The sequence below is a fragment of the Eleutherodactylus coqui genome, chromosome 2 (assembly GCF_035609145.1).
Source record: "Eleutherodactylus coqui strain aEleCoq1 chromosome 2, aEleCoq1.hap1, whole genome shotgun sequence".
Lineage (NCBI taxonomy): Eukaryota > Metazoa > Chordata > Amphibia > Anura > Eleutherodactylidae > Eleutherodactylus > Eleutherodactylus coqui.
This window is the reverse complement of record NC_089838.1, coordinates 332,116,581-332,141,855: the sequence shown is the minus strand read 5'-3', so window position 1 is coordinate 332,141,855 and position 25,275 is coordinate 332,116,581. Positions and strand designations below refer to the sequence as shown.

The 25,275-nt window shown below is 42.5% G+C and overlaps 1 protein-coding gene across 1 annotated transcript in view; it reads right to left on the bottom strand.

The window, feature by feature from the left end:
• Window positions 1-1,384: 1,384 nt before the first annotated feature.
• The window catches only part of LOC136613178 (uncharacterized), a 110,089-nt gene continuing 86,198 nt past the window's right edge, over window positions 1,385-25,275 (bottom strand). Inside the window, exons 8-11 of the mRNA XM_066594019.1 lie at window positions 19,591-19,761; window positions 17,744-18,028; window positions 1,725-1,807; window positions 1,385-1,393 (exon numbers count right to left, since the gene is read on the bottom strand). Of these exons, the coding sequence (XP_066450116.1) occupies window positions 1,385-1,393; window positions 1,725-1,807; window positions 17,744-18,028; window positions 19,591-19,761 (548 nt within the window). The remainder of the gene's footprint in view (window positions 1,394-1,724; window positions 1,808-17,743; window positions 18,029-19,590; window positions 19,762-25,275) is intronic.

Sequence of the window (25,275 nt, the reverse complement as noted above, 5' to 3'; positions counted from 1 at the left end):
CGGGAAGGAATTTTTTCCCCAAAAGGGCTAATTGGCTTCTGCTCTTGGGGTTTTTTGCCTTCCTCTGGATCAACAAAACAGGAGGCTAGACAGGCTGGACTAGATGGACATTGTCTTCATTCAGCCTTACGAACTATGTTACTATGTTACATCTATCACATCTGAAATTTTTCTTTTTCTTATATGTAAAGATCTTTTCTGAAAAACAATTCAGGTGTGCCAGCAGACCATTATCTTCAATGGAGTCGCCAGCACCAGCAGCGGCTCCATTGAAGAGAATGCCTGCATTTTTTTTTTTTTTTTTTACACTAAAATTTTTCTTTTTCAGGGAAGAGCTTATATGTAAAGCCCTTCCTGAAAAAGAATGCAGAGGTGCCAGCAGACCATTGTTTTGGTGCACGCATGTCCTATCTTTGCAGGCACGCACCTGCAAAGTACGGACATGTGCACACACCATAGGGAATGCATTGTTGCAAATAGAAGCGTGTTTTTGTGCGTGCGTATGCACGCACAAAAACATGCTCATGCGATACATCCTGTCATTTCTGTTGGTACCATTGTTGCGTACAATTGATTTTTTGATCGCTTTTTATTACATTTTTTCTCGGAGATAGGGTGACTTAAAAAGTGCATTTCTGTCGTTCTTTTTTTTTTCGGACCATGTTTATTGTGCGGTTAAAATAATGCATTAATTTGATAGATCGAACTTTTATGGACGCAGCGATACCAAATACATATTTTTGGTTTAATATTTTGATTTTTTTATTGCAAATATGGCAAAAGGTTTTTTTTTTTAACTTTTATTACTTTTTTTTAAAAAATAATTAGTAAAACTTTCTTCTTATTATTTTTATATTTTCTTTTAGTCCTCCTAGAGGACCACAACCGGCGATGCTTTGATTGCTCCTGCAGTATTACGTCATACGGCTTTTTGACAGGCAGTCTATCAAGCCACCCCACGGGAATGGCCTGATAGGCAGTCTGCTGAGGCTGCCCTGGGCCTTTTAGAAGGCCCCCGGCTGCCATGACACCTGCACGGCTCCCTGATCTCACGACGGGGGGGCCGTACCGGACCCCCGAACGATGTTCGGGGCATTTAAAGGGTTAATAGCCACGATCGGCCGTATGGTCGATCGTGGCTATTGCCCGCGTGTGTCAGCTGTTATAAACAGCTGATGCCCGCACTGTATTGGGGGAAATAGCGGCACTATCTCCCTTCATACACGTCCTGCAATAGCAAGACCGAAAAACGCTATTGGGCCATCACTAAGGGGTTAAGATGAAGCAGTAGAAATACTGTGGGGTTTTTGTATGCAAACAAAGCATTGATCCCCAACGCCTGAGTTAACCATTGTTATAAAGAAAAGGGTGCAGCTCGTAGACATTACTGTACCTAGTGATGGCAGAACAATGAGAAACCAACAAAAGAATGGCCAAATATGAAGACTTGAAAGTCGAAATACCGCAGTCAAATTAGCAGTTATGGCCCCAGTGGTCATCATCTCACTGTGTACTGTACCTAAAGACCTTGACCAGTATATGCATTAACTCAATATCTCAGTTACAAAAGCTCAGGCTGCTGGGCTCTACATGCATTTTACGTCAACACATAAAGTTACTCTAAGTTCCTGGGTGGTTCCCGATGCGTCATGAAAAGAAACTACCAAGCTGGCTTCTCCTGCTTGTGCTGTGCTGCGTAACAGTAACAGTAATAATAATGTTACCTTGCCACAGAGTTTGCAGTTAAGGTTGTCCACAGCCATCCATGCCGCACTCATCTGAAGCTGGTCTCTTTTCTGACTTTCTTCTGTAATTGTAGAGGACATCAGTTAGATATTATGACCTGACTGGAGTACTATAGGTGTCAGAGTCAGGATATGGAAGTCAGTGGGTACACCAAATATTGTAAACAAACATGGTACATAGAGGTGTAGCAGCATGGAAGTTTCTGAGGCGAAGCATTTTATAATGTTATACCTAAGAAAGTTAGATTTTTCAAGGAGTCTACACAACAGCACCGCATGAGATCACCTCCTCCTGATAGGACAGGAACACACAGAGAAGTTTAAAGCTCTATCTTTTCCCACCTTCCTCAGTGTTCTGTAATGAACCAATGGGGGTTAAAAGCCTAGCTAAAAAACCTACCTATAATGGCATTCTTAATAGCGAAAACAAAAAAAGTTTTGGGGGTGAATGTTAGGTTGCTGTTGTGGAAACTCCCTGAAAAAATGATTACTGGTAAGTCTAATCTAAATTTTCCCTATCATCTCCGTGACAGCACCAGCTGAGATGTACCAAGTAAATTTCATCAGGGTAGAACTATAACCAAAGGCCGGATCCTCATCTACCCGAATATCTAATAAGTAGTGTTTTGTGAAAGTATGCAACTTTTTCCAGACAGCAGCTTTGCATATCTGCTCTACTGATGCAGAGGCTCGTTCTGCTCAAGATGAGGATATTGCCCTGGTAGAGTGGGCATTAAGACTCTACGGAGATGTTTTATCATTGCTGCTTAAGCCTCTTTGCTAGCTAGGCAGATCCATCTAGATTTCCCCCTGGGTCTGATTTATTGGACAAATAGGTTATCATCCTGCATCTACTGGATTCTGGAGCTGATGTATTGTAGCACTGCTCTCCTGGGATCCAGGCAGTGAAATTATTGTTCTTGATCTTTTCTAGGGTTATACAAAATGAGGGAATTATTATGTCTTGGGAACTATGGAAGGGTGATGCTACCTTAGGTATGAAAGGTGGATCTAGTTTAAAAATTATCTTATTTTCAGTGACTCTGTAGAATGGTTTGTAAATGGATAGGGCCTGGAGTTTGCTTATAGAATCATAGAACGGTAGAGTTGAAAAGGAACTCCAGTGCCATTGGATGCAACCCCCTGCTCAGTAAAGGATACACTAAATCATCCCAAACAGATATTTGGCCAGTCTTTGTTTGAACACTTCTATTGAAGGAGAACTCACCACCTCCCGTGGTAACCTGTTCCACTCATTGATCACCCTTAGGGTGAGTACCCACTACAGTTTTTTTTTCACTATGAAATTCGCAGCGTTTTTTTTTTCTGCAGGGGTCTATTGGACTTGTAATGTTAAAATTGTGATCGCGCAAAATCGCAATTTACCGTGCAAATCGCGATTTTGCGCGATCGCGATTTTAACATTACAAGTCCCATAGACCCCTGCAGAAAAAAACCCGCTGTGAATTTCACAGTGAAAAAAAACTGTAGTGGGTAGTCACCCTTACTGTCAGAAAGTTTCCTCTAATATCTAATCTGTGTCTCCTCCCTTTCAGTTTCATCCCATTGCTTCTTGTCTTTTCTTGTGCAAATGAGTATAGGGCTGATCCCTCTACACTGTGACAGCCCCTCAGATATTTGTAGACAGCTAATAAGTTTCCTCTCAGCCTTCTTTTTGGAAGGCTAAACATTCCCAAATCTTTTAACCGTTCCTCATAGGACATGATTTGGAGACCACTCATCATCTTGATAGCTCTTCTCTGAACTTGTTCCAGTCTATGTCTTTTTAAAAGTGGGGAGCCCAGAACTGGACACAATATTCCAGATGAGGTCTGACGAAGTAGGAGTAGAGGGGGATAATTACCTCACGTGATCTAGACTCTATGCTTCTCTTAATAGATCCCAGAATTGAGCTTGCTTTTTTGGCTGCTGCATTACATTGTTGATTCATGTTCAGTCTATGAGCTAGTAGTATACCCAAGTCTATTTCACATGTGCTGCTGTTCAGCCCAATTCCTCCCATTCTGTATGTGTTTTTTCTTCATTTTTCTTGCCCAGATGTAGGACTTTGCATTTCTCCTTCTTAAATACTGTTAGTCACTGACGACTGTTCAAGCTTTTCTAGATCTCCTTGAATACTCTCTCTCTCTTCTCTAGTGTTAGCTATCCCTCGTAGCCTTGTGTCGTCTGCAGATTTGATCAGTTTCCCATCAATTCCCTCCTTCAGATCATTTATAAAAATGTTGAACAACACTGTGCCTAGGACAGAGCATTGTGGTACCCCACTTGATACATTCTTCCACTATGATGTACAGCCATTTATGACCCCTCTTTGAGTACGATCACTCAGCCAGTTGTGAATCCACCTAACAGTTGCCTTGTCAATCCCATATTTGATCATTTTGTCAAAAAGTATGTATGAGAAACTAGTTAAATGCTTTACTAAAGTCTAGATATACTATATCTACCGCATTTTACTGATCAACCCAGTCGGCGATTCTGACATAGAAGGAAATCAGATTAATCTGGCATGACTTGTTAGTTACAAACCCATGGTTACTCCATTCTTAACAAAGTACTTGTATACATGCTGTTTAATAATTTGTTCAATGATCTTTCCCAGTATAGATGTCAGGCTTACAGGCTTGTAGTTTCCTGAATCCACTTTCTTCCCTTTTGTGAAGATAGGGACAGCATTTGCACTTTTTACAATCTTCTGAAACTTCTCCTGTTCTCGAGGAATTTTCAAAGATTATGGCGAGTGGTTCAGCAATTACCTCCACTGCTACCTTTCGTATCCTAGGACGTAATTCACCTGGACCGTGAGACTTGAATTCATTTAAGTTAGCTATGTGTTCCCTCGCCATTTTTTCTGCTTATAGATAGTCTGCATTCTTATATCCCCACAATAACACAGGTGTTACGATCGTGTGGGCAAAATAAGCACGGGCCCACACGATCATGACCAAAGAAGGACAGGGTATGCACACGGGTTTCAAGCAGCTAGCCCTGGCTATAGGGAGGTTGACCTGGCCCTACCTAAGCAGGGACATTGCCCCAATAAGGGCAGCCCAGCGGTCTTCGGATCTGGGCCCTAGCTGATCCTAGGAGCCACGGACCAGAACAGGATGCATTTACATGCCACATGACAGGGACTGGACAACAGGACACACAGAGCCAGGATACACAGCATATGGCAGCCACAATGCAAACACTATTAGCAGATGATAAGCTGAATATAAATGAGAGGTGTTAGTTCGTACATTGGCCAATGAACTTAAAGGGGTTGTCCCGCGGCAGCAAGTGGGTCTATACACTTCTGTATGGCCATAATAATGCACTTTGTAATATACATTGTGCATTAATTATGAGCCATACAGAAGTTATAAAAAGTTTTTTACTTACCTGCTCCGTTGCTAGCGTCCTCGTTCCCATGGAGCCGACTAATTTTCGCCCTCCGATGGCCAAATTAGCCGCGCTTGCGCAGTCCGGGTCTTCTGCTTTCTTCTATGGAGCCTTTCGTGCAGGATGCCGGCTCCGTGTAGCTCCGCCCCGTCACGTGCCGATTCCAGCCAATCAGGAGGCTGGAATCGGCAATGGACCGCACAGAAGAGCTGCGGTCCACGGAGACAGAGGATCCCGGCGGCCATCTTCAGCGGTAAGTATTGAAGTCACCGGAGCGCGGGAATTAAGGTAAGCGCTCCGGTGAGCTTTCTTTACCTCCCTGCATCGGGGTTGTCTCGCGCCGACCGGGGGGGGGGGGGTTGAAAAAAAAAAAACCCGTTTCGGCGCGGGACAACCCCTTTAAGCTGCAAGGCCCCTCGTATCTTGCAGTTCCTACACTAGCAAGACACATCTACTAGAGGGCCCTAGGGGCCAACATAGCGCAAACATAGCAAACAAACTCAGCAGACCAAATTGACACAAAATAAACGTACAAACGGACATGAACCAGCAAGACACAGATAGCAGGTTGCAGAAAATTTCAACAGACAAGGATTCATGACTGCTCTCCCTAGGGGCCATACAGAGACTGACCAGGAACTGGGTTTATATGTGAGTACAGACCCAGGAGATTGGCTAGCAGGAATTACCACAACCAGCCAGCTCAATCAATTAACCCTGTGAGGGTTGTGCTGCTAAGAAGCTTAGAACTACAGATCCCAGCAGCACCCATAACAACAGAGAAGATCAGTTGATGTTCCATCTATTTTTTGAGAGAAAACAGATACAAAATAGGAATTTAAAAGTTCAGCCTTCCCAACATCATTCTTAACCGATTCACCATTTTTATCTTGTAAGCATCCAATAGCATATTTTACTCTTTTTTTTTTTGCTTTTGACATACCCCCTAAATCCTTTTTTATTGATTTTGGCCTCTTTTGCAAGCCTTAATGCATTATTAACTTTAGCTTTCCTGACACTTGCCCTACAGTTTCTGCAGACCACATTATATTGTTCTTTAGATATCCCCCCCCCCCCCTCTTTCCATTTGATAAACATATTTTTCTTCCTTTTTGACATGTGTGCAAGTTCTGTGTTTATCCATCCTGGTCTCTTATTTTTAATCAAGTTTTTGCCATTTTTTTTTAAGTCTGCATCTAAGATCTGGGACACTAATGTCATTTGACAATTCTGCTCCACTGCTCAACCGACCCAGTCTCCTCAGTCAGCAAGATTTAGAATTCTTCATCTCACTCCGTCCAATGCTCTGCCATTCCACTTAACGTAGGTACTTTCTCAGAGCCCTCCATGGCCCCAGGATCCATAAAAATTAATCATGAGTATCTTTTGACCAACTGGATAATTCTTCTAAATTGTACAAAAGATCTACTTTTTCCTTCCACTGGGCTAGGGAATGGGGAACTCTCTGAAGCCATAATCTGTGAATGAGAGGTTTGCTGCATCTAATAGAAATGCAACTAGCTTATGTTTAAAGGGATGAAAAAGTACAGATGGCTTACGAAACACTCTCTCAACATCAAGCCAGAAAGGCACCGCTAATGGGCACTCCCATCAGATATTAAGGTAGGAGCCTATTCCGGCATTGCACCTCCAACATCTGTTGTGAGAGGCTAATTTGTAATCAAATAACCATTGAGGTGTCTTATACCACCGTATGAAAAGTTTGTAGTGGCTTTCTTGTGACATAATGCAGGGAGAGTGCCCGAAGAAAGTCCCTAGGATCAATTTATTTTCTTTCATTGAGAGAGAAATACGCAGTTCCTTATCCCGTGAAATGAGAAAGGCGGGTTTAGATTGTACCGGAAGCGCAATAACATTTTTCCTAAGGAATGCAATTTTCCTATTGTTGGGTTTGCTATCGCCCAGAATTCTCTCGAAGGAAGTCTGAGGTCTAGTTAAAGTATACAGTTCTAGGAAATCCCCAAACACACTTGCTATGTGTGCTCTTTCTAGAAAAGAAAAAGATTGGTTCGGTAGTAGAGTTTGTAAAACAACATCAGGGTTTTTGTGCGCTAGTCCATGAAGGTCTCTGATGTTTAGATCCTCAGATTTTCTACAGAGACTAGCTGTGCACGGGTCCCACGGTGTTCCAAGAAGTGCACGGGTTAGACATAGTGGGGTGGCCGGAACGGACTTTGGAGCCAAAGAATTTTGCAATCCATCCCAGGTCTCGCAGGGACCCCTAATCAGGGGATTAAAGTCTTTTGCTTTATAGCTAATTTTCTATGGGGACCAAAGATCTTATAATAAAGTTTTACCATACGAACCCGACGCCAGAAGAAGCAGCAACAGGTCCCTTACTGGTGCCACTAGTTATACCCCATACTGGTCTCTTTAAATGCTTCCCATTTTTCCTTCTTTTAGGGATTGTTAACAATTGTGCTTTGAAGATCTTATTTTGCAATATTTCCCAACCTTCTTAAACATTTCTGTCCTTTACAACATCCAACCATTGGATTCTTCCTACCCTCTTTCTAAGTTCATTAAAATCTACCTTTCAGAAATCCAAACTTCAGGTCTAAATTTTCTCAGGTCTTTCTCCCCTTTTAATCCAAAATTCAAGGATAGCGTGATCACTGTCTCCTGAGGTCCCAGCCACTCTTACTCCCTCAATCATTCCCTTCCGTTTGTAAGAATTGGCCCAAGATAACAGATCCCCTTGTTTTCTCTTCCACCATTTGGATGATAAAGTTGTTGGCAAGAGTGGATTACAATTTGTTTGATCCATTACTTTTACCTGAGATAGATTCCCAACTAATGTCTGCATAGTTAAAATCTCCCATGATCACCATGTCATGCTTCTGTGAGAGCTTGGCCATCTGTCATAGAAAGAGTTCATCAATATCTTCTGCTTTTCCGGGTGACCTATAGTAAATACCCACAATGATGTCCTTTCTGTTGTGCTCACCTTGTATTCTTATCTAAACAGTTTCTACAGAGCTACTATGATCTGAAGCTTGAATCTCTGTGGAGATTAATGTTTTCCCAAAATACAATGCAAAACCTCCTCCCCTTTTTTAGGTCTGTTTCTTATAATTAAGTTGTAACCTTCAAGCCTTGTATTCCAATCGTGTGTATCATTCCACCAAGTTTCCGTGATGCCTATGACATCATATTTCTCTTTCTGTGTTGGAAGCTCTAATTCTCCTTGTTTGTATCCTATGTTCTGTGCATTTGCGTAAACACATTTTAGTTTGTGATTAGAGGTGAGCGCGCATGCTCGTTCAAGCATTAGCATACTCGAAAGTACTCGTTACACGAGTACCAGGCAGTGCTCGGATGCTCGAGAAAATTTCACCCTCTTCTCCCCACGTTTATTTTTTGCTAAATACACTTTAGCAAAAAATAGACAGTGTAAAATGAGTACAGTCTTGTTATATAGTGCGGATGGACAGGGCACACACTAAATTGTTTTCAATGAAGTTGTGGCTCCATTGAAGACAATCGTCTGCCGGCACCCCTGCATTGTTTTACACGGAAGGGCTTAACATATAAGCCCTTCCCTGAAAAACAATTATTTTAGTACAACAAAAAAAAAACAAGAAAAAGAAAAAACTTACCTTTCCACCTCTGCCGTGTCCTCCGAGGGGATGCAGAACACCTCTGCCGCATGCGTCAGATGTTTCCTTCATCCCCGCTGTGACAGATGCAGCAGAGGAACTCTTCAATTTCCTACCGCAGCTGACACACATGACAGCTGCGGTAGAGGATCCTGCTGCCGGCTCCCTGCCATTGGATTTCAGGGAAGGGCAGCCAATCACAGGCAGCTTTCGATGAATGAATGACAGGCAAGAGCTGCCAGTCTTGACAGCCTATCAGACACTCATCCACTCCCGCCTCGATTATTGCAACTTGTTGCTGACAGGCCTCCCCCGCTTCAGATTCTACCCTCTCCAATCTATCCTGAATGCGGCAGCCAGGCTTATCTTCCTGTCCAGCTGCTACTTGGATGTGTCTGCCCATGCCACTGCACTGGCTGCCCGTCAAATACAGAATTCAATTTAAAATCACTACCTTCATCCATAAAGCCCTTCACAGTGCAGCACCACACTACATTGCCTCCCTCATCTCAATACATCACCCAGCCTGGGCTCTCCGCTCTGCTAAGGAAACTAGCACACGTCTCATGAGGCGCCAGGTCTGCAGACAGCGGCCTCTGTTCCTCTCAATAGGGAATCCCCAACAACCACCACTCTCTCCAATAGCACTTCTTTTTCTCCCTTCAAGAGTACTCTGTGTCCTTACTACACAGTTCTTTGTGGGTAAAGTAATTTCTTGCTGTACCTCTTTTTCCTCTGCTCTGTTGTTTGTGGGTAGAGTCATTTTTTATGGTTGTCATTGTCAGAAGACTTGACAGGATCCGCTTGCTCCTAGATATCCAAAAATATAATTCTTTTTTTCCTAAGTTGGAGTAGTTGCCCGAAATACTTGGTCTTTTAAATCATTTTTGAACAGATAAAGTAGCTGGTGGTGCCTCCTGAGACACTAGGGCTGAGTAGACATCTTCTCTAACTGGCAACCTGATGTTCTCCATAAATCCCCCAAATTTCTCTTTTATGACCTTGGCTATGCATGATTTACACTTCCGTTACCAGATGTAGCGGTTTCTCCGTTTGGGTGTAGTACCTAAAAAAGTTTAGATTGATACGTCATCTGTCTTATCTAAAAAATGAATCTGTAAATGACGGTATAGATGCTGACATTTGCTCAGTGGTTTATACATCTTGTGATGCAGCTATAAAATTGGTTTTGAGGTGTGGAACTGGTGCATTAATGGAAAAGACAGATGTGGAATCAGCATTTAGGTTACTTCCGGTTCACCCATAAAGTTCACTTTTATTGGGGTGCTATTGCGAGGGGAAGTTTTATGCTGATCAATGCCTTCCTATGGGGTGTTCGATTTCTTGTGGATATTTTGAAGCTTTTAGCTCTTTTTGGGAGTGGGTTATTAGATATGTGTCAGGTTTGGATTCTATCATTCATTATTTGTGTGTTGGTCTGGCAAATTCCCATGTTTGTTCCTCCCTGTTAACCATGGTGCAATGGGCCACAAACCGTTTTGGCGTACCATAGGCCCCTGAAAAAACGGAGGGACGGGTTACTTGCATCAAGTTTTTAGGTATCATTATTGATACTGTGAACATGGAATGCCATTTGCCGGAGGATAAATTGATTTCACTGCAATAAGATTTACAGGGCAAACGACAGGCTGGGAAGGTAACTCTCAGGACTTTACAGTCGTTGTTGGGAAAATTAAATTTCACCTGTCACATTATGCCGATGGGGCAAATTTTTGTTAAAGCATGGTGGAAGCTATGGCTAGATTAAAGTCAGGGCATCATTTTCTTTGGTTTTGAAGGCAATGAAAGTGGACTTGGATGTTTGGGCTAAATTTCTTGTCAGGTACAATGGAAAGTCATTGTTTTTGGAAAAAACGGTGAGGAATTTTGACTGTGAACTGTTTACAGATGCAGCAGGGCCAGCAGGCTTGAAGCATTTTTTTAAAGGTGAATGGTGTGTTGCTCCATTGCCTGTGCAATGGGTAACAGCTGGATTCAACAGGAATTTAGTTCTTTTGGAATTGTTTCCAATTGTAGTTACAATCTCAGTGTGGGGGGAGGGGGTTGGTTTCGCAACAAAAAAGTACGTTTTCATTGTGATAACCTGGGAGTAGTCAAAGCCATCAAATCAATATCGGGGTGTTCACCGCCGGTAGCGGACTTGTTACGTCACATGGTGTTATAATGTTTGGCACTGAATGCATGGGTGTTTGCAGAGCATGTTCCTGGTGTAGACGATTCTATAGTAGATTCCCTTTCTTGTTTTCAGTGGGATCGTTTTTCGCTCCCTGGTGCCAGACGCAGTGAAAGAAGGATGTCCTTGTCCTATGGAACTTTAGATACTGGTCGATGTGCAGCAGAAAGTTTAATCCAGGGTTCATTGGCAAGGTCAACTTGGTTGGCGTATGATACAGCTTGGCAAGAAAGGGAGAATTGGCTTGGTAGGAATAATGAGGTGCAACATGTAGAAGATGTGGTCAGTGACTTGTTACGTTTTTTAGGGGAGGCATCTATTAAGGGAAGGTCAATAGCCAAGGTAAACCACATGGTTTCTGCACTGGCTTTTGGTTTTCAGTTGAGGGGTTTAAAGAATGTGACAAATTTTTTGGTGAGACAGGATATAGGTGAGGTAATGTAGCAAGAGATTTGCGGAAGCCGGATACTTTTGAAATTCTGGAAAGGATGGGTCTCAGCTTAGATAAGTGTTGTAGGGATAGTTCTGAAACCAGCCTTTTTCAATGTGTCTTTGCGTTTGCCTTTTTGGGGGCTTTTAGTAAGTGAATTAGTGTCTCCCAGTAAAGGAGTAGGAGGGGGTTTAAATTTGAGAGATGTTCAGGTCCTCAATGAGAGATTAGAGATACTATTGTGTAGGTCAAAAAACGATCAAGCAGGTAAAGGTAAGACGGTGTGGTTAGCAAAGGTGCCAGGGGCCCTAATGTGTCCGGTGGATCATTTCTTAACTTATAGGTTTCAGTTATTGGGGAACAGGGGCTACTGTTTAGGCATTAGGATGGAGTGTTCCTTTCTAAATTTCAATTCGGCAAAGTTTTTAAACTGGTGTTAGGCGATTTGGGGGTAAACAGTGTGTATTCTTCACACTCGTTTCAAATTGGGTCACGGGGGCAGACTTAGTCCAAAGTTCATTTGTCAACTCACTGGTTGGACTGAAAATCTAATAATGTAAATGAATAAAATATAACTTTTATTAGATAATTTTAAAGGGCTACTAGTATATTTGAGTATTAGAGCTAGCCTTAGATTAATGTGCAATAAATAATACTTCAGATTAAGGACAGCCTCTGTTTAGGGGAATCAAAAGGAAGGAGACTGGTGAAATTTTCACCTTATGAATATAGGATTAAAATAGGTCAACAGATGGCGAGTCCTCTAAAAATCGATGAGGGCCTATGCTTATTGCCGTCTGATATTACACCTTGGCAGCTTGATACAGATGTTACACTCTGTCTCAAGTCTTTAACCCCTTAATGACGGCCGTATAGACTTTTTGCGTCCTGCTGTTGCGGCTATTAAACCTTTAAATGCTGCTGTCAATTCTGACAGCGGCATTTAAATCCCCCGAACACGGTGAGATCGGGGGAGCCATTCAGGTGTCATGCCATCCCCGTGTGGTGGCTTGATAGACTGCCTGTCAAAAAGCAATATGACGTAATGCTATAGCATTACGTCATACTGCAGGAGCGATCAAAGCATCGCTGGTTGTGGTCCCCCCTGGGGACTAAAGGAAAGTGTAGAAAAAGACCAAAAATTTTTAGTTGTTATTAAAAAAAAAGTAATAAAAGTAAAAAAAAAACCCTTTTGCCATATTTGCAATAAAAAAATCTAAATAATAAACCAAAAATAGGTGTTTGGTATCGTTGTGTCCATAAAAGTCTGATCTATCAAAGTAATGTATTATTTGCCTCGCACGGTGAACGTGGTCAAAAAAAAAAAAAAAAATAGAGAACGGCCAAAATGTACTTTTTTGGTCACCCCATCTCAGAGAAAAAATGTAAGAAAAGGCGATCAAAAAGTCAACTGTATGCGAAAATGGTACCAACGGAAACGTCAGGACATACCGCAGAAAATGAGCCCTCTCACAACTACGTCGCCAAAAAAATAAAAAAGTTATTGTGCGCAGAAAATGGACACAGAAAATCATTTAAAAAAATTAAATATCTTAAAAAAAATACTAAAATTACTACAGCAAAAAAATACTATTTGGTATCGTAGTAATCGTACAGACTAGAAATGAGTGAACCTACTCGTTTAGGGCGTTTTTTGCATTCGAGCACCACTTTTTCCGAGTAACTGACTACCCGGACGAAAAGATTCGAGGAGCGCCGGGGGTGAGCGGGGTAGTGGGGGGGGGGGGGAGAAAGCTCCCCCTGTTCCCCACTGCTACCCCCCGCTCCACCACGCTGCCCCCCGCCCCCTGGCGCCCCCCGAATCTTTTCGTCCGAGTAGTCAGTTACTCGGAAAAAGCGGTGCTCGAGTGCAAAAAAGCCCTAAACGAGTAGGGTCACTCATCTCTAGTACTGACCCATAGAATAAAAATATCAGGTTGTTTTTGTTGCAGTTTGTGCGTCGTAGAAACAGGACGCACCGAAAGATGGTGGAATGTCGTTTTTTTTCCATTTCTCTCCACTTAGAATTTTTAAAAAGTTTTTCAGTAAATTATATGGTACAATAAATATTGCCATTGAAAAATACAACTCGTCCCGCAAAAAACAAGCCCTCATACAGCGACGTCGATGGATAAATAAAGGAGCTACGATTTTTTTTAAAAGGGAGTAGGAAAAAACAAAAATGGAAAAAATCAAAAAAGCTCCGTCACTAAGGGGTTAATAACTTAAATTAAGCTATAATATAGATGTGTCTAATACTCCACTATAACACACCCTGCGTGTGAGGATCTTTGGAGACCATTTTGGCCCCTGATGAGCCTACTCCAGAGCGAAACGCGTTGGCTATGAAACAGTTGAACCATCATAACTAGAACAGGTGTCATCTCTGGATAGGGATGACATACTCCTTTTGAATATTGGTGGTATTTTGAGACATCATCAAAACTGAGTTTTTCCTAAACTATTGAGTTTGGATGCACAATTATTATTATTGACCTACTATCTCGAAGTGACACATACAGAATTGATCTCCATCTTGGGATTAATCCATATTACATCATATTATGTGAATCTATATATATAAAATTGAATGTATGCGTGTGTGTGTGTCTGTCTGTCTGCGTGTCTGTCTGTGTGTCTGTCTGCGTGTCTGTCTGTCTGTCTGTTTGTCCTTTATGCGCTACTACACCATTCATCCGATCGCCATGAAACTTTGGGAAGTTGCTGAGTACACTCCTGGGAAGATTATAGGCATAGTACAACTATCCTATGATAAATGGCGCGTGTGCGAGCGTCGCCGACAGTTACGACCCCCCCACGTAGATCGTTCTATTTCCATCATTGCCATAATTCTCTCACTGCCCAATGTCGTAGAAACATGAAATTTGGCACAAGTATTGATTATGTCATAAATAGGAAAAGCTAATGGGTCCCAACTCGATTATTCAATTCTATGCGCCAAAGAATTAGCGTCCAAATTTTACGTACAGAATCTAATTTTCTCGCTTCCCAATGTCCTAGAAACTTGAAATTTGGTAAGAGCATTGATTATGTTATAAATAGGAAAAGTTAATGGGTCCCAACTCGATTATTCAATTGTAAGCACAAAAGAATCAGCGTCCAAATTTTACGTACGGAATCTAATTTTCTCACTTTCCGGTGTCATAGAAACGTGAAATTTGGCAGGGGCATTGATTATGTCATAAATAGGAAAAGCTAATGGGTCCCAACTCGATTATTCAATTCTATGCGCAAAAGAATTAGCATCCAAATTTCACGTACGGAATGTAATTTTCTCACATAGAAACTTGAAATTTGGCACGGGCATTGAATATGTCATAAATAGGAAAAGCTAATGGGTCCCAACTCGATTATTCAATTCTATGCGCAAAAGAATTAGCGTCCAAATTTTACGTACGGAATGTAATTTTCTCACTTTCCGGTGTCATAGAAACGTGAAATTTGGCACGAGCATTGATTATGTCATAAATAGGAAAAGTTAATGGGCCCCAACTCGATTATTCAATTCTATGCGCAAAAAAGTTAGCGTCCAAATTTTGCATACGGAATGTAATTTTCTCACATAGAAACTTGAAATTTGGCACGGGCATTGAATATGTCATAAATAGGAAAAACTAATGGGTCCCAACTCCATTATTCAATACTATGCGCAAAACAATTAGCGTCCAAATTTTACGTACGGAATCTAATTTTCTCGCTTCCCAATATCATAGAAACTCGAAATTTGGCACGAGCATTGAATATGTCATAAATAGGAAAAGCTAATCGGTCCCAACTCGATTATTCAATTCTATGCGCAAAAGAATTAGCGTCCAAATTTTACGTACAGAATCTAATTCTCTTGCTTCCCAATGTAATACAAACTTGAAATTTGGCACGAGCATTGATAATGTTATAAATAGGAAACGTTAATGGGTCCCAACTTGATTATTCAATTCTAGGCGCAAAAGAATTGGCGTCCAAATTTTACGTACGGAATCTAATTTTCTCGCTTCCCAATGTTATAGAAACTGGAAATTTGGCATGGGCATTGAATATGTCATAAATAGGAAACGTTAATGGGTCCCAACTCGATTATTCAATTCTATGCACAAAAGAATTAGCGTCCAAATTTTACGTACGGAATGTAATTCTCTCACTTCCTGATATATATAAATGACTGTCTGTCTGTCTGTCCTTTATGCATTACTACACTATTCATCCAATCGCCATGAGACTTTGGCAAGTTGTTGAGTACACTCCTGGGAAGATTACTGGTATAGTACAACTATCCCACGATAGGTGGCGTGCATGCGAGCATCGTCGACAGTTATGCCCCCCAGACAAAGATCGTTTGATTTCCATCTCAAGCACAAAAGCAAAAGGCATTACGAGCAACGGGATGCGTGTTCAACTACAAAATGATGCATCCACCGAACGTATCACAAGACAATTGCTGGATATTGAGAATGCTGAGGTAAAATTAAAGCTGTGCTGTGATTGGTTGCTATTTCTTATACTGCTGAGGTAATATGAAAGCTGTGCTGTGATTGGTGGCTACTTCTTATACTACTGAGGTTGCATGAAAGCTGTGCTGCAATTCGTTGCTATATATTATACCACTGAGGTAACATGAAAGCTGCGCTGTGATTGGTTGCTATTTTTTATATTGCTGAGGCAGAATAAAAGTTGCGCTGTGATTGGTTGTTATTTCTCTTACTGCTGAGGTAACATGAAAGCTGCGCTGTGATTGGTTGTTATATATTATACCACTGAGGTAACATGAAAGCTGCGCTGTGATTGGTTGTTATCTAGATATATAAAAACAAATGAATGTATGTCTGTCTGTCTTCGCAGCAACGCGTGACGGGTAAGCTAGTACTATATAAATGTATGTTTGTTTGTTCATAGACAGGTTTTTAAAATTATCTAATAAAAGTTATATTTTATTTATTTACATTATTAGATTTTCGGTCCAACCAGTGCATTTTGAATTGAGACAGCGACCAAAGCTTTTGAGAGAGGTTTGGGTTAGAGACAATTAAGATGATTGGGGGATGGCAATCAAATCATTTTAGGCTATATGTTCGGCCTAAAGGGATGAGTGTAATGTAAGTTTTAAAAGGAGTTGTATAGTTGGGTTGTTTTTTTGACTGATGTTGTGTTTTTATTTCACAGGTTAAAATTCCCCTGCATTAGTATGGTTGCTGGGCCATTCCTACATCTATTGGGCGGCAGAAAGGGCAAGAGAGCGTCCAAATGGTAGACAATTACATTTTAGTAAGGAGAATTCTGTAATTCGGTGGATAGGTAGGCAAGGGATGTTATGGAGACAGGTATTGCAGGAAATACATGAGTGTGTGAGCAAGGATAGAGGCCCAGATGTGCTACTTTTGCACGTTGGTGGGAATGACCTGGGGAGTCATCCTGCACGAGAACAGCGAATAGATATCCAATATGATATTTTAAGGTTGTGGTGTCTCTTCCGACATATGGTAATAGTTCAGTCTGAGATAGTCCTAAGAAAGACTTAGAGGGGGGGGGGGGGTGAGATCCATCAAAAGTATTAATAAGGCAAGAATAAAAATCAATAGGCAGGTATCAGCTTTCGTGCGCATAATGGGGGGATTTGTGTTAGACATTTTGACCTGGAAAGAGGGGAAGGTAATTATTGGTTGAAGGACGGGGTTCATCTCAACGATATAATGATAGATTTGTGTGCATGGGCGGTACAAGATGGAGTTGAGAGGGCACTTCAGTTTATGGGTGCAGCGCAAGCTTAGGTATAAGCCATGCTGGCTGTGGCGGGTGGGGGGTCCTTGGAATTGGTTGTAAATTGTGGAGGGGTGGAGTTGTGGGTGAGGACGGCCTCACTGGGTAATACTCCCTCTTTTTGTTAATTAAGTTAGTGTTGGGTGCTATGGGAGTCGGTTAAAAGGGGGTTAGGGGGGCGCTTACCCCTCCCAGCCTCATTTATATTTTAGCCACCCAACAGGCGGCTAGTAGTGCCCATGAATTGGTTTGTATGATTGTGGGCAAGGTACGTCCTTATCAAGGAAGTTTTAAGCACCCGATTGTTTGTGGCTTCAAGGATTCCCATCCCCTGTGGGGTTTAAAAATGTAAGTATTTTAACGGCTGCTGTGGTCAACTTATCCGAAATCTTGTGGTTAGCATTTATTGGTAAGGGATTATAATCATTATTATGATGGTTTTCCAGTGTGTCCATAAAAACTGTTGGTTATCTGTGAATTTCCATAAAAATGAAAAAGTTCCGCTTGACAGCCCAGATATAAATATAAGATAAATGTCTCCTGGATATAATCTTCTTCCCATCATGTTAGCACTTACCTTCCTCTAACTGGGATTCATCTTCCTGTATCTTCAGGTCATCGATGACACGAGGATTGTGCTTGTAGAAAGTGCGATAAACTTCCTCCTTATCCCCGTAATGCAATTTTCTGATAATCTCATACAGACGTCTCATCTTGTCCTCAGGCTCTCTTGGTCTCCTTATATAATCCCACTCTTCCACTGTCAGCAGATCCTTACAGTACAGATCATACACGACTGGATCTACAGCTTTGATTCTATGAATTAGATCCTCTCTGTGTCGGTCTATAAAGTGAACTCCAGCTGTAGAGACAAATACAAGAATCACACAAAGGGGAAAGGGTTAATCTAATGTCTTACTTGATGTCATTATAGAGCAGATGATCCTTGTGTAGCGAAGTTTTACCAGCAGCACGTTAGAAGCCCACAACTATGGTAGGACCCTAAAGCGATGCAGCCACCTGGATCAGAACCCCATCCAAAATAAGTCTACAGATAAAGAAGTGTGGCAGCATCGGTGGGGGCAAAAAATTCAAAGATTCCTTATTCCCCCATAACACCAGAAGTAGTACAGTGATGTTTCTGCCCCCAATTGGGCCTTCGTCAAGCTGTACTTCTTCTGGTGTTAGGGAGAATAAAGAATCTTTGAATTTTTTGAACCCACCGATGCTGCCACACTCCTTTATCTGTAGAGCAGATGATGTCAGTGATGCCGGCAGAGAAGAACAATCTGTCTACATGTGGGGGGGTGGTGGTGGGACAACAGGACAGGATGGCGCAGCAGCGGACAGACCAGATTATGGTTATATTAAAGGGGTTGTCCCGCGCCGAAACGGTTTTTTTTTTTTTTCAACAGCCCCCCGTTCGGCGCGAGACAAACCCGATGCAGGGGTTAAAAAAGAAAACCGCACAGTGCTTACCTGAATCCCCGCGCTCCGGTGACTTCTTACTTACCTGGTGAAGATGGCCGCCGGGATCTTCTCCCTCGGTGGACCGCAGGTCTTCTGTGCGGTCCATTGCCGATTCCAGCCTCCTGATTGGCTGGAATCGGCACGTGACGGGGCGAAGCTACCAGGAGCCGCTCTCCGGCACGAGCGGCCCCATTCAGAAAAGAAGAAGACCGCACTGCGCAAGCGCGTCTAATCCGGCGATTAGACGCTGAAAATTAGACGGATCCATGGCGACGAGGACGCTAGCAACGGAACAGGTAAGTGAATAACTTCTGTATGGCTCATAATTAATGCACGATGTATATTACAAAGTGCATTAATATGGCCATACAGAAGTGTATAGACCCACTTGCTGCCGCGGGACAACCCCTTTAATAGACTATCCTGAACTGAACCCAGAATAGGACGGTCGGTACTGGAACGCTGCATAATAACCTGAACCACAAGTCACACTTACAATGTTAGTTTTCAGAAAGGCACTCGACCCCAACTGAATCATTAGGTCTCCATCAGTATATTACATACTAAATATTCCCAGACCCGCAGTCTCGCACTATCCTCGCGGCCTCAACGACCGAAGGAAGAAAATGTCTGCACTTAATATAGACTGTCTATCATTCACTCATAAATTCCAGGCTCCGCCTCCTTGCAGACTCCACCCACTACACGAGTCAAAGGTGCATCAGAACGACAGTACATCACTTTTGTATTATAGATTCTCTTTAACGGGTCGGGCTTCTATAAAGTGCCTTGCCATCCTGGTACTTGACCAATATTAACCCTCAGATTACCGGTACACATCATTAGCATATAAACACATAGTAGACCTCAGGTTAACGGTTACGTGTGTCCATCACAGTCTACAAAGTCCATAAAGTGTGAGCACACAAGTCAGTCATCAGAGGCCACCCTTACTTGTCGGGCATCTGCGCATCAGTTCCATGATAGTCTCAGTGTCCGAGTCCCATGCGGAAAGGCAGCCTCCCGCTTGCTCCAAGTGATTCTCAAAATCATAGCTTGTTCCTGTACCCCATAACCCCTTGGTCCTCAGGGGGCTTCCAGTTTTAGCCAGATGTGGAAAAAATGCTGCAAAGTAAGAATGATTTTTAAAAAATAGAAGTGCAAATAGCTGATTTTTGTGAATTAACAAAAGACTGAACAGAAGAGGAATCTAATTTACATTGATATTAGGAGTGACGCCCTCCACCGCCCAATCAGCATCAGTTCTTCTCGGCGCACTCACACACAGTCCGGTACTTTGTAGGATTATATGAGGAACCTATTATACCGAACAGCTGATAAATGTGGAATCACCGTAATCATATGGTCCCACAGAAGTAAGATGCCATTGATACAGGGAACCCCATAATAAAGTACAACTACAGGAGTAATGGCAGATCGGCGGTTTGTTATCCCTCACCGCCAAAATGCTAAATAATAAGAATAGATTACCATATATTTCAGACTAGAAGACGCGCTCCCGGTTTACACAACAAAACACTATTTCCCATTGTGAGCGAATGATGTTTCTGCCCCAATCACTTACATATTACTCTGTATTTGCTGCACATTCTATAGGCAAACTTCTGCAACAATTCTGCTATGTGTGAACTTCGATATGCATGCGTACACACACTGCTATATACACACACAGCTCTGCTATATGTATGCCCACACACACACTGCTATATACACACACAGCTCTGCTATATGTATGCGCACACACAGCTCTGCTATATGTATGCGCACACGCACACTGCTATATACACACACAGCTCTGCTATATGTATGCGCACACGCACACTGCTATATAAACACACAGCTTTGCTATATGTATGCGCAAACACACTGCTATATACACACACAGCTCTGCTATATGTATGCGCACACGCACACTGCTATATACACACACAGCTCTGCTATATGTATGCCCACACACACACTGCTATATACACACACAGCTCTGCTATATGTATGCCCACACACACACTACTATATACACACACAGCTCTGCTATATGTATGCCCACACACACTGGTATATACACACACAGCTCGGCTATATGTATGCCCACACACACATTGCTATATACACACACAGCTCTGCTATACGTATGCCCACACACACACTGCTATATACACAAACAGCTCTGCTATATGTATGCCCCCACACACACTGCTATATACACACACAGCTCAGCTATATGTATGCGCATACGCACACTGCTATATACACACACAGCTCTGCTATATGTATGCCCCCAAACACACTGCTATATACACACACAGCTCTGCTATATGTATGCCCACACACACACTGCTATATAGACACACAGCTCTGCTATATGTATGCCCACACACACACTGCTATATACACACACAGCTCTGCTATATGTATGCGCACACGCACACAGCTGTATACACACACAGCTCTGCTATATGTATGCGCACACACACACTGCTATATACACACACAGCTCTGCTATATGTATGCCCACACACACACTACTATATACACACACAGCTCTGCTATATGTATGCCCACACACACAGTGCTATATACACACACAGCTCTGCTATATGTATGCGTACACACACTGCTATATACACACACAGCTCTGCTATATGTATGTGTACACACACACTGCTATATACACACACAGCTCTGCTATATGTATGCCCACACACACACTGCTATATACACACAGCTCTGCTATATGTATGCCCACACACACACTGCTATATACACACAGCTCTGCTATATGTATGCGTATACACACACTGCTATATACACACACCTCTGCTATATGTATGCCCACATAAACACTGCTATATACACACACAGCTCTGCTATATGTATGCCCACACACACACTGCTATATACACACACAGCTCTGCTATATGTATGCATACACACACACTGCTATATACACACAGCTCTGCTATATGTATGCCCACACACACATTGCTATATACACACACAGCTCTGCTATATGTATGCGTACACACACTGCTATATACACACACAGCTCTGCTATATGTATGCGTACACACACACACTGCTATATACACACACAGCTCTGCTATATGTATGCCCACACACACACTGCTATATACACACAGCTCTGCTATATGTATGCGTATACACACACTGCTATAAACACACAGCTCTGCTATATGTATGCCCACACACACTGCTATATACACACACAGCTCTGCTATATGTATGCGTACACACACTGCTATATACACACACAGCTCTGCTATATGTATGCGTACACACACACACTGCTATATACACACACAGCTCTGCTATATGTATGCCCACACACACACTGCTATATACACACAGCTCTGCTATATGTATGCGTATACACACACTGCTATAAACACACAGCTCTGCTATATGTATGCCCACACACACACTGCTATATACACACACAGCTCTGCTATATGTATGCCCACACACACACTGCTATATATACACACAGCTCTGCTAAATGTATGCGTACACACACTGCTATATACACACACAGCTCTGCTATACGTATGCCCACACACACACTGCTATATACACACACAGCTCTGCTATATGTATGCCCACACACACACTGCTATATACACACACAGCTCTGCTATATGTATGCCCACACACACACTGCTATATACACACACAGCTCTGCTATATGTATGCCCACACACACTGCTATATACACACACAGCTCTGCTATATGTATGCCCACACACACACTGCTATATACACACACAGCTCTGCTATATGTATGCCCACACACACACTGCTATATACACACACAGCTCTGCTATATGTATGCGCATACACAGCTCTGCTATATGTATGCGCACACGCACACTGCTATATACACACACAGCTCTGCTATATGTATGCGCACACGCACACTGCTATATAAACACACAGCTTTGCTATATGTATGCGCAAACACACTGCTATATATACACACAGCTCTGCTATATGTATGCGCACACGCACACTGCTATATACACACACAGCTCTGCTATATGTATGCCCACACACACACTGCTATATACACACACAGCTCTGCTATATGTATGCCCACACACACACTACTATATACACACACAGCTCTGCTATATGTATGCCCACACACACTGCTATATACACACACAGCTCGGCTATATGTATGCCCACACACACATTGCTATATACACACACGGCTCTGCTATACGTATGCCCACACACACACTGCTATATACACACACAGCTCTGCTATATGTATGCCCACACACACTGCTATATACACACACAGCTCTGCTATATGTATGCCCACACACACACTGCTATATACACACACAGCTCTACTATATGTATGCCCACACACACACGGCTATATACACACACACAGCTCTGCTATATGTATGCCCACACACACTGCTATATACACACACAGCTCTGCTATATGTATGCCCACACACACACTGCTATATACACACACAGCTCTACTATATGTATGCCCACACACACACGGCTATATACACACACAGCTCTGCTATATGTATGCGTACACACACTGCTATATACACACACAGCTCTGCTATATGTATGTGTACACACACACTGCTATATACACACACAGCTCTGCTATATGTATGCCCACACACACACTGCTATATACACACACAGCTCTGCTATATGTATGCCCACACACACACTGCGATATATATACACACAGCTCTGCTATATGTATGCCCACACACACACTGCTATATACACACACAGCTCTGCTATATGTATGCCCACACACACACTGCTATATACACACACAGCTCTGCTATATGTATGCCCACACACACACTGCTATATACACACACAGCTCTGCTATATGTATGCCCACACACACACTGCTATATACACACACAGCTCTACTATATGTATGCCCACACACACACGGCTATATACACACACAGCTCTGCTATATGTATGCGTACACACACTGCTATATACACACACAGCTCTGCTATATGTATGTGTACACACACACTGCTATATACACACACAGCTCTGCTATATGTATGCCCACACACACACTGCTATATACACACACAGCTCTGCTATATGTATGCCCACACACACACTGCTATATACACACAGCTCTGCTATATGTATGCGTATACACACACTGCTATATACACACACCTCTGCTATATGTATGCCCACACAAACACTGCTATATACACACACAGCTCTGCTATATGTATGTGTACACACACACTGCTATATACACACACAGCTCTGCTATATGTATGCGTACACACACACTGCTATATACACACACAGCTCTGCTATATGTATGCCCACACACACACTGCTATATACACACAGCTCTGCTATATGTATGCCCACACACACACTGCTATATACACACAGCTCTGCTATATGTATGCGTATACACACACTGCTATAAACACACAGCTCTGCTATATGTATGCCCACACACACACTGCTATATACACACACAGCTGTGCTATACGTATGCCCACACACACTGCTATATACACACACAGCTCTGCTATATGTATGCCCACACACACACTGCTATATACACACACAGCTCTGCTATACGTATGCCCCCACACACACTGCTATATACACACACAGCTCTGCTATACGTATGCCCACACACACACTGCTATATACACACACAGCTCTGCTATATGTATGCCCACACACACACTGCGATATATATACACACAGCTCTGCTATATGTATGCCCACACACACACTGCTATATACACACACAGCTCTGCTATATGTATGCCCACACACACACTGCTATATACACATACAGCTCTGCTATATGTATGCGCACACACAGCTCTGCTATATGTATGCGCACACGCACACTGCTATATACACACACAGCTCTGCTATATGTATGCGCACACGCACACTGCTATATACACACACAGCTCTGCTATATGTATGCGCACACACACACTGCTATATACACACACAGCTCTGCTATATGTATGCCCACACACACACTGCTATATACACACACAGCTCTGCTATATGTATGCCCACACACACACTGCTATATACACACACAGCTCTGCTATATGTATGCCCACACACACACTGCTATATACACACACAGCTCTGCTATATGTATGCCCACACACACACTGCTATATACACACACAGCTCTGCTATATGTATGCCCACACACACACTGCTATATACACACACAGCTCTGCTATATGTATGCCCACACACACACTGCTATATACACACACAGCTCTGCTATATGTATGCCCACACACACACTGCTATATACACACACAGCTCTGCTATATGTATGCCCACACACACTGCTATATACACACACAGCTCTGCTATATGTATGCCCACACACACACTGCTATATACACACACAGGTCTGCTATATGTATGCCTACACACACTGCTATATACACACACAGCTCTGCTAAATGTATGCGTACACACACTGCTATATACACACACAGCTCTGCTATATGTATGCCCACACACACTGCTATATACACACACAGCTCTGCTATATGTATGCCCACACACACACTG